A 17,463-nucleotide genomic window follows, 5' to 3' on the forward strand; every position below is an offset into this window, starting at 1 on the left:
AGTTCCCCCTATTACCCTGTGCACTTGTCTACAGTAAATTTTGCTTGTATCAGATTTGTGCAGTTCTTCATGAGACTGGGATGTGGTAAAGGTGTTCCAGATCCCAGGAGCCAACCTGTGCTTCTACAGTATTCTCTCAATGGTGGCCTCTCGTGGAGTCTCCTTCAAGAGTTCCTTTTCAGCAACTCCAGCAATGTGGGCAGATACATTGCCCTGGAGATACCTCTGAAAGCCCGTTCTGCTTCTACTCGCCTCCGCTGGTGGCAACCATCTGAAAATGGGCACTTCTACAGTCCCTGGGTTATCGACCAGGTCAGTCCCTTCAAGACTAGCTATTATAATTTTGTCATTTGCGCTGAATATGGCTTTAGAAAGCAGTTAGGCCAAGCCCTCGTTCAGTAGAGGAGGTCCAGGACCCACAAGTTGGGTGACTTACTCAAGAGCATGTTGCTAGATTAGACATGGCATTTAGCTTCCTTTCATTCTCTAGTTCTTCAAATGCCTGAGCCTATAAAAATGAATGACACAACAGAAGGCCCAGGTCCTGCTCATAGAGGGTTCTGCCATATGGTTAGAGGGACTTTATTAAGCATGATTCAAGGCTATAATTCTCTGAAAAGGAAAATGTGCAAATTAGCATTTGTGCCACATACAGCAGTTCCCATATCCTCTTTCCTAACCTTTGAAGGGAAAAAAATAAGTAAATCTCCCTAACATCCTTATGAACAGTTCTAAAGGATCTTCATACATAATAAAATGCATATCCAATAGAACTCAAAGAATCTGTTAACAAACAGTAGAAGCCCTGCAAAGAATTGGAACTGAAATGCCTTAGGGTACAACTGTTCCTAAATAGAAATTTTACTTGGAAAAATCACATATAACCAAATTTTGCATTCCCAGCTTGGGTGCATGTAGTTTCCAAAGGCACAATTTGGCCCATGAAGGCTGTGAATGGTTTTGTCAGACTTTCAATTTGTTTCTGTAGCTCCTTGCCAGATGGGCAAGCAGACCACATAAACAGGAGCATTCTGAAAGGCCCCCTAACATTATGCTTGCTGAATAATGCCAGTTGTGAGCAATCTGACAGATAAAAACCAAAAAAAAAAAAAAAAGGACTGACCTTTCTCATGTCTCAAAACCAAACTGAAAAGTTTTTATTTAAAAAATATATTTCAGATCCTCATTGGTGGAAATATTTCTGGCAATACAGTCTTGGAGGATGATTTCACAACTCTGGATAGTAGGAAGTGGCTGCTTCACCCCGGAGGCACCAAGATGCCTGTGTGTGGCTCTACAGGTGATGCCCTTGTCTTCATTGAAAAGGCCAGCACCCGTTATGTGGTCACCACGGACATTGCTGTGAATGAGGATTCCTTCCTACAGATAGACTTTGCTGCCTCCTGCTCGGTCACAGATTCTTGTTATGGTGAGTGTTACCTTTCTAGCTGGAGCAGCAAGCATGTATAAATGGGCATCTGTGACTGCCTCGGTCAAAGGACTGAACTATACCTCCAAGAAGTCTCTAAGTAAAACACGAGTGCACTTTCAGTCAAACCACAACTGCATTTTTAATAATGTTGTGGGTAATTTGAGTTTGAGAAAGCCTCAGAATGTAAACTTATTTTAAGTATATGTTCATGAAGACTTCTTTTATATATGTGATACCCAAAGATTTATATCATTTTGTAACTCCAGATTTTTTTAATTTATTTTTTAATTGAAGGATAAATGTTTTACAGAATTGTGTTGGTTTCTGTCAAACATCAACATGAATCAGTCACCAACATGAATCAGTATACATATATCCCTCCCTCTTGAACCTCTCTGCCACCTCCCTCCACATCCCACCTGTCTAGGTTGTTACAGAGTACCAGTTTGAGTTCCCTGAGTCATATAGCAAATTCCCATTGGCTATCTATTTTACATATGGTAATGTAAATTTCCTTGTTACTGTCTCCTCCTGGTGGCTCAGACAGTAAACAATCTATCTGCAGTGCAGGAGACCTGGATTTGATCCCTGGGTCAGGAAGATCTCCTGGATAAGGGAATGGCAACACACTCCAGTATTCTTGCCTGGAGAATTCCATGGACAGAGGAGCCTGGAGGGCTACCATAGTCCTTGGAGGTGTGAGGAGTTGTACACGATTGAGCAACTAACTCTTTCTACATTTTCTCTCCATACATTCTAACCTCTCCTTCCTAAATCCAGAATTTTTAGGTATCATATTTACAGAATAAAAGAGTCTTATCACATAAGGAATGTCAGAGTCAGCAGTAGGATTTACACACACAGGGTTTTACATGTGTTTTAATTGATAGGGCTTTAGATTAGTCACGTTATTGTCTCCTTTCCATTCTCCCAGGATTCATGAAATTTTGTTGTTACCATTTTACCTAATACTTTCTGCCATTGTGGATCATAGTATAGTCTAAACCACCCTGACTCTGACTAGTTTTCATCTTCTAGGTTGTGTACCTACACACATACCTTACACACACATACACACACACACATACACATACATACACATACAGGGACCTATCTTAGGAGCAATAAACGCTGCCATCATTGCATAATTGGACACTTCACTGGAATTTGCAGATCCATCAAGATTCTGGGGACTTCCTAGTCTTTCACCACCCTGTATCACTGTTCTTCCAAGAGATCTAAACTAGAATGTTCACAAGGACCTGTTCTATTTTAGATTCTTGGGGCCTAAAATCTAGAGAAATTTGTTACTTCCAAGGTCCTGCAAAATCCAGATTTTTCATATTTCCATTAGGCTGAACTTAATGGACAGATCTTAGGGAAAAACTCAGAAGTGCTCTTTCCACCTTGGACTCAGCATAAACCAGTCAGTAGAGGTGGAACTTGAGAAAGTATAAGGTATATAGCCTGTCTTCACAAGGTACACAGTCTAGCTGAGGGGATGCTTCAGAAAGTTAAAGTCCAATAAATGACTAAATCAAATGCTTGATGGAGTGGTACTCATGCAAAACTGTAATGAGAGTTCAGCCAAGGGAGAGATAACCAATGGATGGCCAATCCTAGAAGTTTGGGAAATTGCACAAAGAAGCTAAGTCTCAAGTAAGCATTGACAGTTGGAGTGAATTTGAAGGGTGAGTGAGGAAGAAGATACCCCAAGCTGTCTGATAGCATAATGTAGGAGTTCTCCTGGTCCATGGGAATACTATGAGCAGACCCACCTGAATAGACAATATTTGCATCTAATGGAGGAGGGCAGAGTGCTAATTTTGAAAACACAAAGGGACTTTGGGTCCTAGACACACACCCACTGTCCATAGACACAGTCAATGAGAAACCAAAGAGGTAAGTTATGACATGGCCAGCCAGACTGCAGCGGAACCAGGACTGAGACTCTGCCCATGTAAGCCCAGACGTGTGTATTTTCTACTGTAGAGTAGGGAAACTTCTTGAGAAAGATTGAACTGAATAAAAAAATAAAAGAGGAAAGTGGCGAATCTTTTTTGGCAGCAAATTAAGAAGGGCATTAAAAGGCAAGCATAGGAATTTGTGCTTGACAAAGTCATGAATAAGAGGGCTTGAGTGCAGGGGAGTAGTATGGTGGATTTCAAGGAGATTAGCCCGGGAACCAGTGAAGGTGGGTAAAGAAGAATCCTGGCAAAGAAGTGTTGGTGGACGTCTCTGTAGGAGGTGATGAAAACATGCACTACTTGCCATGAACACAAATAGAAGAGATAAAACTAGTATGAGACCCTGAAGAAAAAGGAAAGCAGCAGCAGACCTCAAAACCAGGTGACATGTTGAACATAAAGGGTAAAGAAGAAAGAGGTAAATTTCCTAAAATAATTTCTAAATTTTAAACCCAGAAAACTAATGCAGGAGCATTATCACTGAGAGAATTTGGTAGTTAAGAAGAGACGTTTACATGTATACCTATTGCTGATTCATGTTGATGTATGGCAAAAATTAACACAATATTGTAAAGCAATTATCTAATAAATAAAGAAGAGATGTTATTTATGAGAGAAAATGAGTTTTTATTTAGTTTGGTGCAAATAGTTTGAGGTAGAGATATCCTTTAATGTGGAGGGCTTACAATGTAGAAAACAGGAATTTTGTACTGTCCATCACACTATGCCAGCATCCAGCACAATGCCAGGCTGAACAAATTTGCTGAATGAATAAAACCAACTTTGAGATGCAAAATTGGGATATTTGGGCACAGAAATAATAGTTGAAGCCCAAGGAGGGTATGTGTAGAATAGAAGGCCAGAGATGGAGTCTGGAAAGATGCCCATAGCTGGGCTAGTTAGCAGAGAAGTCAGAAGGAAATAAGACAGGAGATTCAGAATAATGTCTTGCAAAAGAAAGGGACATTTCAAGAATCAGGGAGCCATCAATAATGTCCAGTGCTGAAGGGAGGACAGGAACAATGAATAGTGAGACAAGCCATTGTATTTAACTAAAAAGGCCACCAGGAGCCTTAGAGCAGTGAGTGGTACCACGCTGGCTGCACAGGAAAGTGCCCCCAGGGAACTTTAAAGCTCCCAACATCTTGGCCTGCCCCATAAGAGTGAAATCCCAATCTCTGCAGATGGGACTCTGACATTGGTACTTTCTAAATGTACCCAGGTGATTTCATTGTGTAACCAAGACTGAGAATCATGGTCTTAGAGAAGGCAATTTCAATAGGGAGGTGTGGTCTGAAGTAGTTTATAATGTCAAGAAGGCACTAGAGAGAGAAATATAAAACATAGGGTATAGGTTGAATGTTTTGGAGGAAGAGAAAGGAAAAAAATCTCTTTCTGTAGACCCACAGCCTGATTGCCCATTTGGGCATGAATTTCATGACTTTCAACTACTTCTTTTACTTCTCTGATTTCCCAGTATATTCCATAACACAACAAAGCAAGGCTATATAAGAGTATAAAAGAGATTTTTCAATTTCTTAGGAGTTTCTCCTAATCAAGAGAAAATTTGGGATAAGTTGGTCAGGATCCCTATAGAATGGTTAAATTTTGAAAAGTCTGCTCAATTTTTTTAAACTATTTTAAAAGGAACCATTGTAATATACAGTTGCTATGTTCTGTATTTGTATGTTGACCTTTAAATAAACAGCCAAAATATACTATAGTTATTGTAATATGTAAGTGATATCTAATTTATATATTTGTATAACATATGTCCCATAACTATTAGATTAAATAATAAACATATCAATTTTAACTGTTACTATGATTGCTTTTAACTGTATATAAAACAATAAGTTAAAACATATGAAAACATAAGTAATCATGGTTCCTGGATCATCAGGTATGTATTTCTAACCAGAATAATGCCTTCTGTTTCAGCTATTGAATTGGAATACTCGATAGATCTTGGATTGTCCTGGCATCCATTGATAAGGGACTGTTTGCCTACCAATGTTGAATGCAGTCGCTATCACCTGCAGCGCATCCTGGTGTCAGATACTTTCAACAAGTGGACCAGAATCACTGTGCCTCTCCCGCCTTACACCAGGTATGAATGTTTCTGCATGTAGTGAACCCAAATGCGATATAATTTTCATGTCCAATTTCAGCACAGCAAGATTAAACGTTATATGAGATTTTGTTACGTGTTGATGATATTGTCATGCATGAATTTATTAAAGTGCTGTAAATAAGTAAAAAAGAAATCAGTTTTTATGGTGACATTGTTCTGTGTTTTCCCCAAATCCAGGTCTTTACTGACTTTTATCTCTAGTATATTTTTCAAATGGTATATGAAAGAAAACAGTGGCCAGATTAGTAAGCTTCTCTAATTTATTTATGCCAAAAACAAGTTCATTACACCAAGAACAAGTCTTAATGGATTTAAATGGAGTCTATTTTCTGTCAGTTAGACTACTGTAAATATAGCAGTGAGTGGTATCATATTAAATGGATGTAGCACATAAATGTGTACTAAAATTACTGTTTACTTTTGAAATTTTGTTGTGAGCAGTATGTTGAGAATTATCACCTGGAACATTCTTTTATGTGAAAAACAATTGTGAATGCTTCTTCCTTGTGTCTTTAAGAAATGACAGTATCTTATAAAACTGAGTGGTAGATGCTGGTAGAAAAGTTGTCTAAACTATCTGTATATTCACTTTCGTGTTGGAGAAAAGCAGAGAATTCACCTTGCCTGGTGGGATAGTGTTACATGCCTCTCTTTTCACCATCTAAGTAGAAAGATAATCAGTTGCTGCCTTTAAGAAAGAAGCAAAGCAACCAATGCAGTCCATGGAATAGGAGTTATAGTTTGGGCTCATTATCATTCTCTCCCTTCCACAAATGAAGAAAGAATAAATCTTCCTAGCAAATGATCATAAAATTCAGCCATTCGTCTAGGGCATAAGTTTTCCTGGGATTTTCATAAATGGGGTGGTTTCGGTTACTAACAGCCCAGGGCTCCTCTACAATTGCTGGCTCAGGGGTACAAGACTATATTAACTGTCAGCAGAGTTGCCAAGTTTAAATGAGATACGTGAGATTTAGTTGCTCATTAAAGGTATTGCCATGCATGAATTATTAAGGCAATCTTAATAAGTAAAATAGAAAAAAAAACTCCATTAAGGCTGTAGTCTTTTAAGTCATTATGAATTCTCTGAATTATTACCCAGCTACTTGGTAGCATTTTGCAAATAAATGACATTCTAAGATAAACTGCAGCTCATCATTATACCCTTGAGTCTTTTACATAAATGTGATTAATCCTCATCTTTTAATCTATCTTTTGTCTCTTGTACATTTTTGACCCTTTCAAGTGACATTTGAAAAATCTGATGAGCAGCCGTTTCATCTTGTTATCATATTGAAAATTTGCAGTTTGTTTATTATATTACCCTCCAAGCTCATGTTGTGCAATGGTCTTAAAGACAACACTGGTTTATAATAAGGCCCTCTGGGTAATTCAGAAAGAAATGTTCATGGATGGAACCCAAGCCAGACCCCCTTCTGGTCATGCTCTGCACTATGCCAAAGATAAATTAGAACAAGAGCCAGACTCAGAACACTTTGTCCCAAGCTCGTCAGTGTACTTTATCAGCTCTTACATAGAGTTGCTTTTTAAATATGGTGCTTTCTTATTTTGAGTTGAACTGCCTCAACATCTGCCCAGTACTGGGAATTCAATGTTTATGTTGCCCCTCAGGACAGAATTGAGGGTTTTAGTTTGTAGTTCTTCACTATAAACAGACATGATGCTGACGACTTAAAGTCACGTGCTTAAGTGGGGATTAAGAGTGACTGTGACAATGTGCCAGCTGTAGGTTTGCTCACTCACTTATCATATGACCACAAATCTAGGATACCATTATTGTTGGCACAGTAGTAGAAAGAGTCAACTGAGGTTGGGTGTCCACAAATTGACATCAAACCATTAGCCAAACTGAAATGACTGGTAGTCATCAGTAGTGATTATTCATTCATTAAGTCAATCATTAAGCATGTATTTTTAAAGTATTTAATCATGAGCTAGATCTATGTGAGGGGCTGAACTTAGCCCTGCCCCAAGGAACTTTTAGTCCAGTGGGGAAAAGAAACCAATGGGAATCAGAGAAGTAAATACGAAGTTCAACTCATAAGTGATGGAGGAGCCTTGCATGGTGCTAAGAGATTATACATTATAGAGAGGTTTGTCTTGATCAAGAAGGTCAAGGAACACTTTCTTGAGAAAATTATAATTGCACTAAGAGTGAAGGAAGGATCAGTATAAAATAGGAGAAGAGTAAAGAGAAGTGTGGCCTGGCCTGCTACAGTTCATGGGGTCACAAAGAGTCGGACACGACTGAGCAACTGAACTGAACTGAACTGAAAGAGAAGTGTTCCAGGTAAGGAAAACAGCCAGTAGTGGGAAGAAGCAGGCATATTTGAGATGCTGGAAGAATGAATCAGACACCAAGAGAGAAAGTGGGGTGAGGTATTAGATGATGTCAGATCACGAAGAGCATTGTTGGTTGTACTAAAGTTTTAGGGGTTTGTTATATGAATGCTGGAAGCCTGATAAAGTGCTTTGGGATTTGGAAACATAATCAGATTTGCATTTAGAAAAGTTTATTCTAACTGGAGAACAAGTTGGGGAAGATAAGAGTAGAAGTAGATGTAAGGATTCTCTTAAAGAGATAGTAACTGCTGGTAGCTTGGACTAAGATGTGGCAGACATGAAAAGAAGGGAATAAATTCAAGAGAAATAGTGGCAGTAAAATTGACTGAGCTTAATGATGAAAGGACATAGGACTGTGAGGGAAAGAGCAATGCTGAAGATGATTTCCTGGTCTCTGAGTTGGAAAAGCGAACTGATGCTGGTGCTTTTCATCAGAAAGGGAACAGTAAGACTAAATACAAGATCACATCACAATGCACTCCAAACATTACTCTATTAAAACCTAAATGAATTGGGGTTGATAGAGCATAGTCTCTAATCCTCCCCATATACACTGATAAAGTTAGATCTTCATGAAAGGAAGAAAAAGAAAAAAAGACTGAAAAGCATTGTGGTTTAGTGGAGGGCTTCCACTTTTCAGCCCTGTGAGCTTCTAAGTAAGTCATTTCATGTCCCTAAGTTTCAGTTTCCTCATCTGAAAAATGAAGACTTTTTACCATATAAAAAGCTCATAAATGTGCATGGTAATGTTTGGGACATTATAAATATTTACTGAAATGTAAGTCATTTTTACTTTTATGAGTTAACCACATAATCACATATGTTAACCATATCTCAGGTTTATTACCAGACTTCAGTCAGACTAAGAAGTCTTTCTCATTTAGCTTAACAAAGTGAGTCCATAGTAATGGTAGGACACTGCCTTAAGATACTGCCCTGGAGGAGGTTACAACCTGATCATGGGAAAATAAATAGCTTAAAACTAATACATACTGAATATAATTTAAAGCTTCACTGAGGAACGGTCTGAAAATGCTATAGATATTGAGTATTGAGAGACAATGTTAAATGCCAGAGTTAGAGAGGGTTTTCTAGAAAAGATGGGCCCTGGCCTCAAAGAATGGCTAGGATTTAGGAGGGTAAGGAAAAAAACTTCCTAAATTAGGGGAAGAGCATGAACATGTGAGCCTGGGATAAGCACAGAGGTTGCCGATTAAGGAGGGAGCTCATATCTAAAGCTGTGGGACATTTGTTCGTTAGTAAACTTGGGTTAACTTACAGCAAGTGCTAAAGTGAGGCAAGCGGCTTCCTGGGTGGCTCTAGTGGTAAAGAACCCACCTGCCAATGTAGGGGACATAAGAGACACCAGAAGATCCCCTGGAAGATCAACCCCTGGAAGATCCCGTGGCATGGCAACCCACTCTAGTGCTCGTATCTGGAGAATCCCATGGACAGAAAGCCTGGCGGGCTACAGTCCATAGGGTCACACAGAGTCAGATGCGACTTAGCACACATGCAAAGCAAGGCAAAGGAGTTTAGACTTGTGGGGAAAATGAACCATGGTGAGTTCTGAGCTGAGATTATTCTTCCAAGAAAAAAAAAAATGGGAAAATAGACTTAAGTAAGAGAAAGACAAAGGCATTGTGATAATGATGGTGCATGATAAAAAGAGTCTGGGCTACAGCTAACATGAGAGTGATGAAGCAGATATTACAGGACATTTCAAAGAAAGAACTGGTAAAACTCAGTTGTTAACTTCATTGCACACGTCAAAAGATGACTCAAATTTTGAATCCTGTGAAAATGGTGAGAAAAAGAGAGGAGTGAGCTAAAGCTGATTCCAAGAGGGGCAGTATGGCAGACTTAATGAAATGATGCTGAATTAAATGTGATGGAAATATCCTTTTGACAGAGCTATGAAGACTAGAGCCCAAGGGAAGATAATAAACCTTGGAGACATGAGCACAGAGGTCATAGGAAATGCTGCAGAACTGCAGCAGCTCTCCAGAGGAGAGTATTTAAAAAGAAAAGACCCCTAAATTTAATAGAAGAATGAGTGGAAATAGCTATTAGAGGAATGAGAAGGATTCAGTCAGGGAAGTGGGAGAATATGAAGTACGTGGTATCCAAAAGCCAAGTGAGACTAGAATATCAAGCAGAAAGAGATGATCGTCAGTGACAAATGCTACAGTGAGTTAAGAAGCAAGTTTCACAATAAATTTAGTAGAGTTTTTCAATAAGGACATAGTCAGTGACCTTCAAAAGAATAGTTTCAGTGAGATAGTGGAAATAAATAAAGCTGGTCTGGTGCCAGAGCGCATAGGCTTAACCTATCATACTAACTGTATTAGCACTGCATCTTTCTTGCTTGCCTATGATATGGTCCTAGAAGAGATAGGCAGCGAGGATGCCAGGAGTTCTTGAGAAAGACTGAAAAATTAGAAAGATGCTGAAATCAATTTTGTATCCCCTAATCTGAATCTGCCTCCTCCTCTTTAGTAACCCCAGACCTAAAAATAACAGGTAGCTCAAGTGGCATCATAGGTTCTTCAAATGTCATCTGAGAACCAGGGTGAGTCAATGGAAGGGCAGGTAACCTAAATCCGCCTAGAAAGTTGGGGAAGGGGAGCTGCAACAGGAAGGCTCAGGTGTGACTTGGCTATTTTAAGTCACAGTTGGAAGATGATCCATTCCCTTCTACTGGCCCTAATGACCTGACTGATACTACTGTCTTTAAAGATTAACTATTACACTTTGGAAGCCAGGTGGTTTTAGTCACAGCATGGAATGTTCTTAATGTGTGCTGGAAGAGTAAAGGAATGGTGATAAGCTCAAAAAGGGGCAAAAAGACTGGAAGGATTGGAGTGGTGGAATGGGGTTGGAGGAGTCTATACTTTTTGCAGGTAAACAAATTTAAAGAGGAGACGTATTTTTCAGTAGCATTCCCATCTACTGTATCTGCAAAGAAAATATCTTATTCTAAGAAAATCATAACTAAGCATGATGTTTATTGGGTTCATCATGAAGAAATATTCAAGGAAAATTACAGGTTCATTTTTTTAAAATAGATTATTTAAACTTTCTCTGATACTCTATTTCTCTCCATCTTTATTTGTAACTTACCAGTATCTTTTGAAAGACTTTTTGCAAGTATTTATATTATTGAACATCTTGTTTAAATGTTTCAATCAAGTTGAGAAAGTCTTAGACTTCTCTTACATATCCATCTTCTCATACATCATTTTGATCCTTTGAATATCACTGGTGTAACTTTAACATATTTATGCTAGTGTCTCAGGGCTACAAAACATAAAACAATTTTGCCTAGTATAAACCATGGTACTATTAATTTTTCACGTACAGAATATATTAACATATATGTGGGCATTCAGTTCAGTCGCTCAGTCGTGTCCAACTCTTTGCGACCCTATCAACCGCAGCATGCCAGGCCTCCTTGTCCATCACCAACTCCCAGAGTTTACCTAAACTCATGTCCATTGAGTCAGTGTTGCCATCCAACCATCTCATCCTCTGTTGTCCCCTTCTCCTCCTGCCTTCAATCTTTCGCAACATCAGGGTCTTTTCAAATGAGTCAGCTTTTCACATCAGATGGCCAAGAGTATTGGAATTTCAGCTTCAACATCAGTCCTTCCAATGAACACCAAGGACTGATTTCCTTTAGGATGGACGGGTTGGATCTCCTTGCAGTCCAAGGGACTCTCAAGAGTCTTCTCCAACACCACAGTTCAAAAGTATCAATTCTTTGGCGCTCAGCTTTCTTTATAGTCCAACTCTCACATCCATACATGACTTCTGGAAAAACCATAGCCTTGACTAGACAAACCTTTGTTGGCAAAGTAATGTCTCTGCTTTTGAATATGCTGTCTAGGTTGGTCATAACTTTCCTTCCAAGGAGTAAGCATCTTTTAATTTCATGGCTGCAGTCACCATCTGCAGTGATTTTGGAGCACCCAAAAAATAAAGTCTGTCACTGTTCCCATCTATTTGCCATGAAGTGATGGGACCAGAGGCCATGATCTTAGTTTTCTGAATGTTGAGCTTTAAGCCAACTTTTTCACTCTCCTCTTTCACTTTCATCAAGAGGCTCTTTAGTTCTTCTTCACTTTCTGCCATAAGGGTGCTGTCATCTGCATATCTGAGGTTGTTGATATTTCTCCCAGCAATCTTGATTCCAGCTTGTGCTTCATCCAGCCCAGCATTTCTCATGATGTACTCTACATAAAAGTTGAATAAGCAGGATGACAATATACAGCCTTGATGTACTCCTTTTCCTATTTGGAACCAGTCTGTTGTTCCATGTCCAGTTCTAACTGTTGCATCCTGACCTGCATACAGATTTCTCAAGAGGCAGGTCACGTGGTCTGGTATTCCCATCTCTTTCAGAATTTTCCATAGTTTATTGTGATCCACACAGTCAAAGGCTTTAGCATAGTCAATAAGGCAGAAATAAATATTTTTCTGAAATTATCTTGCTTTTTCGATGATCCAGCGGATGTTGGTAATTTGATCTCTGGTTCCTCTGCCTTTTCTAAAACCAGCTTGAACATCTGGAAGTTCATGGTTCACGTGTTACTGAAGCCTGGCTTGGAGAATTTAGAGCATTACTTTACTAGCATGTGAGATGAGTGTAATTGTGCGGTAGTTTGAGCATCCTTTGGCATTGCCTTTCTTTGGGATTGGAATGAAAACAGACCTTCTCCAGTCCTGTGGCCACTGCTGAGTTTTCCAAATTTGCTGGCATATTGAGTGCAGCACTTTCACAACATCATCTTTTAGGATTTGAAATAGCTCAACTGGAATTCCATCACCTCCACTAGCTTTGTTCGTAGTGATGCTTCCTAAGGCCCACTTGACTTCACATTCTAGGATGTCTGGCTCTAGGTGAATGATCATACCATTGTGAATATCTGGGTTGTGAAGATCTTTTTTGTACAGTTCTTCTGTGTATTCTTGCCACCTCTTTTTAATATCTTCTGCTTCTGTTAGGTCCATACCATTTCCGTCCTTTATTGTACCCATCTTTGCATGAAATGTTCCCTTGGTATCTCTAATTTTCTTAAGATCTCTAGTCTTTCTCATTCTTTGTTTTCCTCTATTTCTTTGCATTGATCACTGAGGAATACTTTCTTATCTCTCCTTGCTATTCTTTGGAACTCTGCATTTAGATGGGTATTTCTTTCCTTTTCTCCTGAGCTTTTCCTTTCTCTTCTTTTCACAGCTATTTGTAAAGCCTCCTCAGACAACCATTGTGCTTCTTTGCATTTCTTTTTCTTGGGGATGGTCTTGATCCCTGTCTCCTAGACAATGTCATGAACCTCCATCAGGCATTCTGTCTATCAGATCTAGGCCCTTAAATCTATTTCTCACTTCCACTGTATAATCATAAGGGATTTGATTTAGGTCATACCTGAATGGTCTAGTGATTTCCCCTACTTTCTTCAATTTAAGTCTGAATTTGGCAATGAGAAGTTCATGATCTCAGCCACAGTCAGCTCTTGGTCTTGTTTTTGCTGATTGTATAAATCTTCTCCATCTTTGGCTGCAAAGAATATAATCAGTCTGATTTCGGTGTTGGCCATTTGGTGATGTCCATGTATACAGTCTTCTCTTGTGTTGTTGGAAGAGGGTGTTTGCTATGACTAGTGCGTTCTCTTAGCAAAACTCTATTAGCCTTTGCCCTGCTTCATTCTGTACTCCAAGGCCAAATTTGCCTGTTACTCCAGGTGTTTCTTGACTTCCTACTTTTACATTCTAGTCCCCTATAATGAAAAGGACATCTTTTTTGGGTATTAGTTCTAAAAGGTCTTGTAGGTCTTTGTAGAACTGTTCAACTTCAGCTTCTTCAGCATTTACTGGTTGGGTCATAAACTTGGATTACTGTGATACTGAATGGTTTGCCTTGAAAATGAACAGAGATCATTCTGTCATTTTTGAGACTGCATCCAAGTACTGCATTTCAGACTCTTTTGTTGACTATGATGGCTACTCCATTTCTTCTCAGGGATTCTTGCCCACAGTAGTAGATATAATGGTCATCTGAGTTAAATTCACCCATTCCAGGCCATTTTAGTTTGCTGATTCCTAGAATGTCGACATTCACTCTTACCGTCTCCTGTTTGACCACTTCCAATTTGCCTTAATTCATGGACCTAACATTCCAGGTTCTTATGCAGTATTGCTCTTTACAGCATCAGACCTTGCTTCTATCACCAGGCACATCCACAGCTGGGTGTTGTTTTTGCTTTGCCTCTGTCTCTTCATTCTTTCTGGAGTTGTTTCTCCACTGATCTCCAATAGCATATTGGGCACCTACCGACCTGAGGAGTTCATCTTTCAGTGTCCTATCTTTTTACCTTTTCATACTGTTCAAGGGGTTCTCAAGGCAAAAATACTGAAGTGGTTTGCCATTCCCTTCTCTAGTGGACCGTGTTGTCAGAACTCTCCACCATGACCCGTCCATCTTGGGTGGCCCTATATGGCATGGCTTAGTTTCATTGAGTTAGAGAAGGCTGTGGTCCATGTGATTAGATTGGTTAGTTTTCTGCGATTGTGGTTTCATTGGACATTAGGTTAAGACAAATTAAATCTATTTCCATTCCACTACTACAGAGAGCAAAGCTACTTCCAAAAATTTTGAATTCCCTCTAAGAGGGAATTCAAATTTGTCAGATTTGCTGCCAAAGTTCTATCTGAGAATCTAAGGTTTGGCTGTATGCTGTATGGCTATATGCTCTGTATGTATGCTATATATGGGTTTTAATTATTTTAACAAATGTATGTCATTCTCCATGAAGTTATTTTGTAAGTTGTAGGAACTTTCTCATATCTGAAGGATGGTCCAGGATCCCTAGGTGGCTCAGTAATAAAGAATCCACCTGCCAATACAGGAGCCGCAGGAGACACGGGTTCAATCCCTGGGTGGGAAAGATCTGCTGGAGGAGGAAATGGCAACCAACTCTAGTATTCTTGCTTAGGAAATCCCATGGTCAGAGGAGCCTGGTGAGCTACAGTCCATAAGAGCACAAAGAGTCGGACACAACTGAAGTGACTTTGCACTCACACGTGCTTATAGTATGATATGGTATAGTATACTCCCTCCTTGACTGGCCGTCCTCACACCTGTGAGATGAGACAATCATACAAGACAGGCTTTCTAAGAGTCATCCTCTCCTTTCCACTCCAAAGTGTGCTTGTCTTCCTTCTTTTGTCCATAGTTCAGTGTCTTTTTCATCAGGGTCTCCCCCAGAGCAGAGTTTTTGTGCACCCTGTGACATGACGCACACCTTTAGAGCCCTTCACAGGCAATTCATTCACACACCTCGTACCAAAGTTCATGCCTCCTTTCTAGACCCTACTTGTACCTGTTGGTCATGGGCTGTGATGGTTCAGTTGAGGCTGAGTTGAGCTGACCCATGCTTCTTCCCAGGTGTACGCCTGTGAATGAAATTACTAGATCATATGATAACTCTGTATTCAACATTTTGAGAAACTGATAACCTGTTTTCCTACAGCATCTAGGAGGAGCATATGAGGATTCACATTTCTTCATATCCTTGCCAACGCTTGTTATTTCCATGTTTTTATCACAGTCATCATAGGATAACTATTCAACTCAAAATATCAAATACACCTGGGAAGAGGCATGGGTCGGCTCAGCTCAGCCTCAACTGAACCATCACAGCCCATGACCTACAGATACAAGTAGGCTCTAGAAAGGAGGCATGAGATATAAGCTTCAGAAAGTTATAGCTAACTGTGGTTTGAATTTGCATTTGGCAGGTGACACTAGTGGTAAAGAACCCACCTGCCAATGCAGGAGACATAAGAGACACACCAGTTTATTCCCTGAGGGGGGAAGATCCCCTGGAGGAGGGCATGGCCACCCACTCCAGTATTCTTGCCTGGAGAATCCCCATGGACAGAGGAGCCTGGAGAGCTACAGTCCATAGGGTTGCAAAGAGCTGGACATGACTTAAGCTCCTGTGCGCTCGATGACTAATGTTTCGCATCTTTTCATGCATTTATTGGCCATTTATGTATCTTCTTTGGAGTTTTCTCCACTTTTGTCTAACACAGAGAAATAGAGTCATGGAGGAAATTTTATGCCCAATAGAAAGAAAAGGTCTTGACTAGCAAGGTAAATATGGGACACATTTTGAAATAAGACAGACACTGTAGAGCCTCTAACTCAATCTCAGAGTGCCAAAGGTTTCAACTCTGACATTGAATAGCAGAAATCAGGATAGACTTGTGTGTATATATAGCAGCAATAGCCAGGCAAAGCTGTCCACAAATAAAAAACTGTTATATTTTAAGAATGAGATTATTTTGTACAGGTTGAGATAGAGTTTTGAAGGGTTTGCTTATTGAGAATACAGGGTAATAATGAACCGATAGATCCTTGCCTTGTCTCGGTTTTATGAGTAAATCAGTATGACTTAGGGCACTGTGCTTTAACATCATCATTAGTAGAGTTGGAGGATTGGCTATATTTTCTAGTCTTAAATATTTTATGTATCTCTGAGAGTAAAGAAAACATCACGGAAGAGTGAGAAAGCTTATTAAAAATTATGTATTGTTTCTATCAAAGAACTTTTTTTCATGATGATGGTGAAGTCTCATCAGGACTTCATAAGCAGACATAGCCATTTTGAAGAAAAGAGCAGATATAAAAGACCCTGAAGTAAATATCAGAATTCATTAAAAGGTGTGTAGACAGTGTGGGAAAAGTTTCCTTGGAAGAGCAATGATGGAAACCATACTATTGACAATAACATTTTAACTGCTTAGCAATGGATGTTTAATTATTATGCAACACTTATGGAGCACTTACTATGTGATGTAAATGGAGAGGAAATTATATAAATTCAGAAAAGATGCAAGGAGAGGCCTTTCAAGGATGTGGAAAAAGGAGAAATCTGCTCTGGGGCCATTTTCCCCACAACTCCAGGAGCAGCAGCCGATGGTGACTATCATTATAAGAAGCTTCAGGATGAATGATGACACCTGCCAAGGGACTTCACCAAGACACTTTCAAGTCTTGATAAACATGAACTAATTAATGTTCACAACACCATTGTGAGGTGGAAAGTAGCATTTTCCTAGTTTTACAGACAGGGAAGTATCAGCATGTAAACATAAGTGATTTGGCCCCTTTACATAGTGAAGCTGTGACAAGACAATAAGAAGTTCTGGAAGTTCAACTTTCAGACTTTCATTTTCTACTTACCTTCCAATTCATCCCTTAGTGAAAGTGTTGCCTTTTCTTATAAGACTATATTGGACAGTGTATGTACTCATTTTACAGGGCAGATACAGTTATTTCCAAGAATATAAAATCATCACATTTGAGATGGGGACCCTAGAAATCATCTAATAAACCCCCTTTTTACATGTATTAAGTTATTCACCATGAGCATAGAATTTACTAGGACCAGAATATAGATTAAAGTGAAAGTGAAGTCGCTCAGTCATGTCCAACTCTTTGTGACCCCATGGACTATAGTCTACCAGGCTCCTCCATCCATGGGATTTTCCAGGCAAGA

At 39.5% G+C, this 17,463-nt stretch overlaps 1 protein-coding gene across 3 annotated transcripts in view; it reads left to right on the forward strand.

Moving 5' to 3' along the window:
* The window catches only part of RELN (reelin), a 544,299-nt gene that overhangs the window by 482,490 nt on the left and 44,346 nt on the right, over window positions 1-17,463 (forward strand). For all 3 annotated transcript variants that reach the window (XM_005679214.3, XM_013963255.2, XM_018047261.1), the window contains exons 44-46: window positions 54-312; window positions 1,180-1,429; window positions 5,341-5,509. In XM_005679214.3, the coding sequence (XP_005679271.3) occupies window positions 54-312; window positions 1,180-1,429; window positions 5,341-5,509 (678 nt within the window). The remainder of the gene's footprint in view (window positions 1-53; window positions 313-1,179; window positions 1,430-5,340; window positions 5,510-17,463) is intronic.

Source organism: Capra hircus, chromosome 4 (assembly GCF_001704415.2).
Source record: "Capra hircus breed San Clemente chromosome 4, ASM170441v1, whole genome shotgun sequence".
In the NCBI taxonomy this organism is placed as follows: domain Eukaryota; kingdom Metazoa; phylum Chordata; class Mammalia; order Artiodactyla; family Bovidae; genus Capra; species Capra hircus.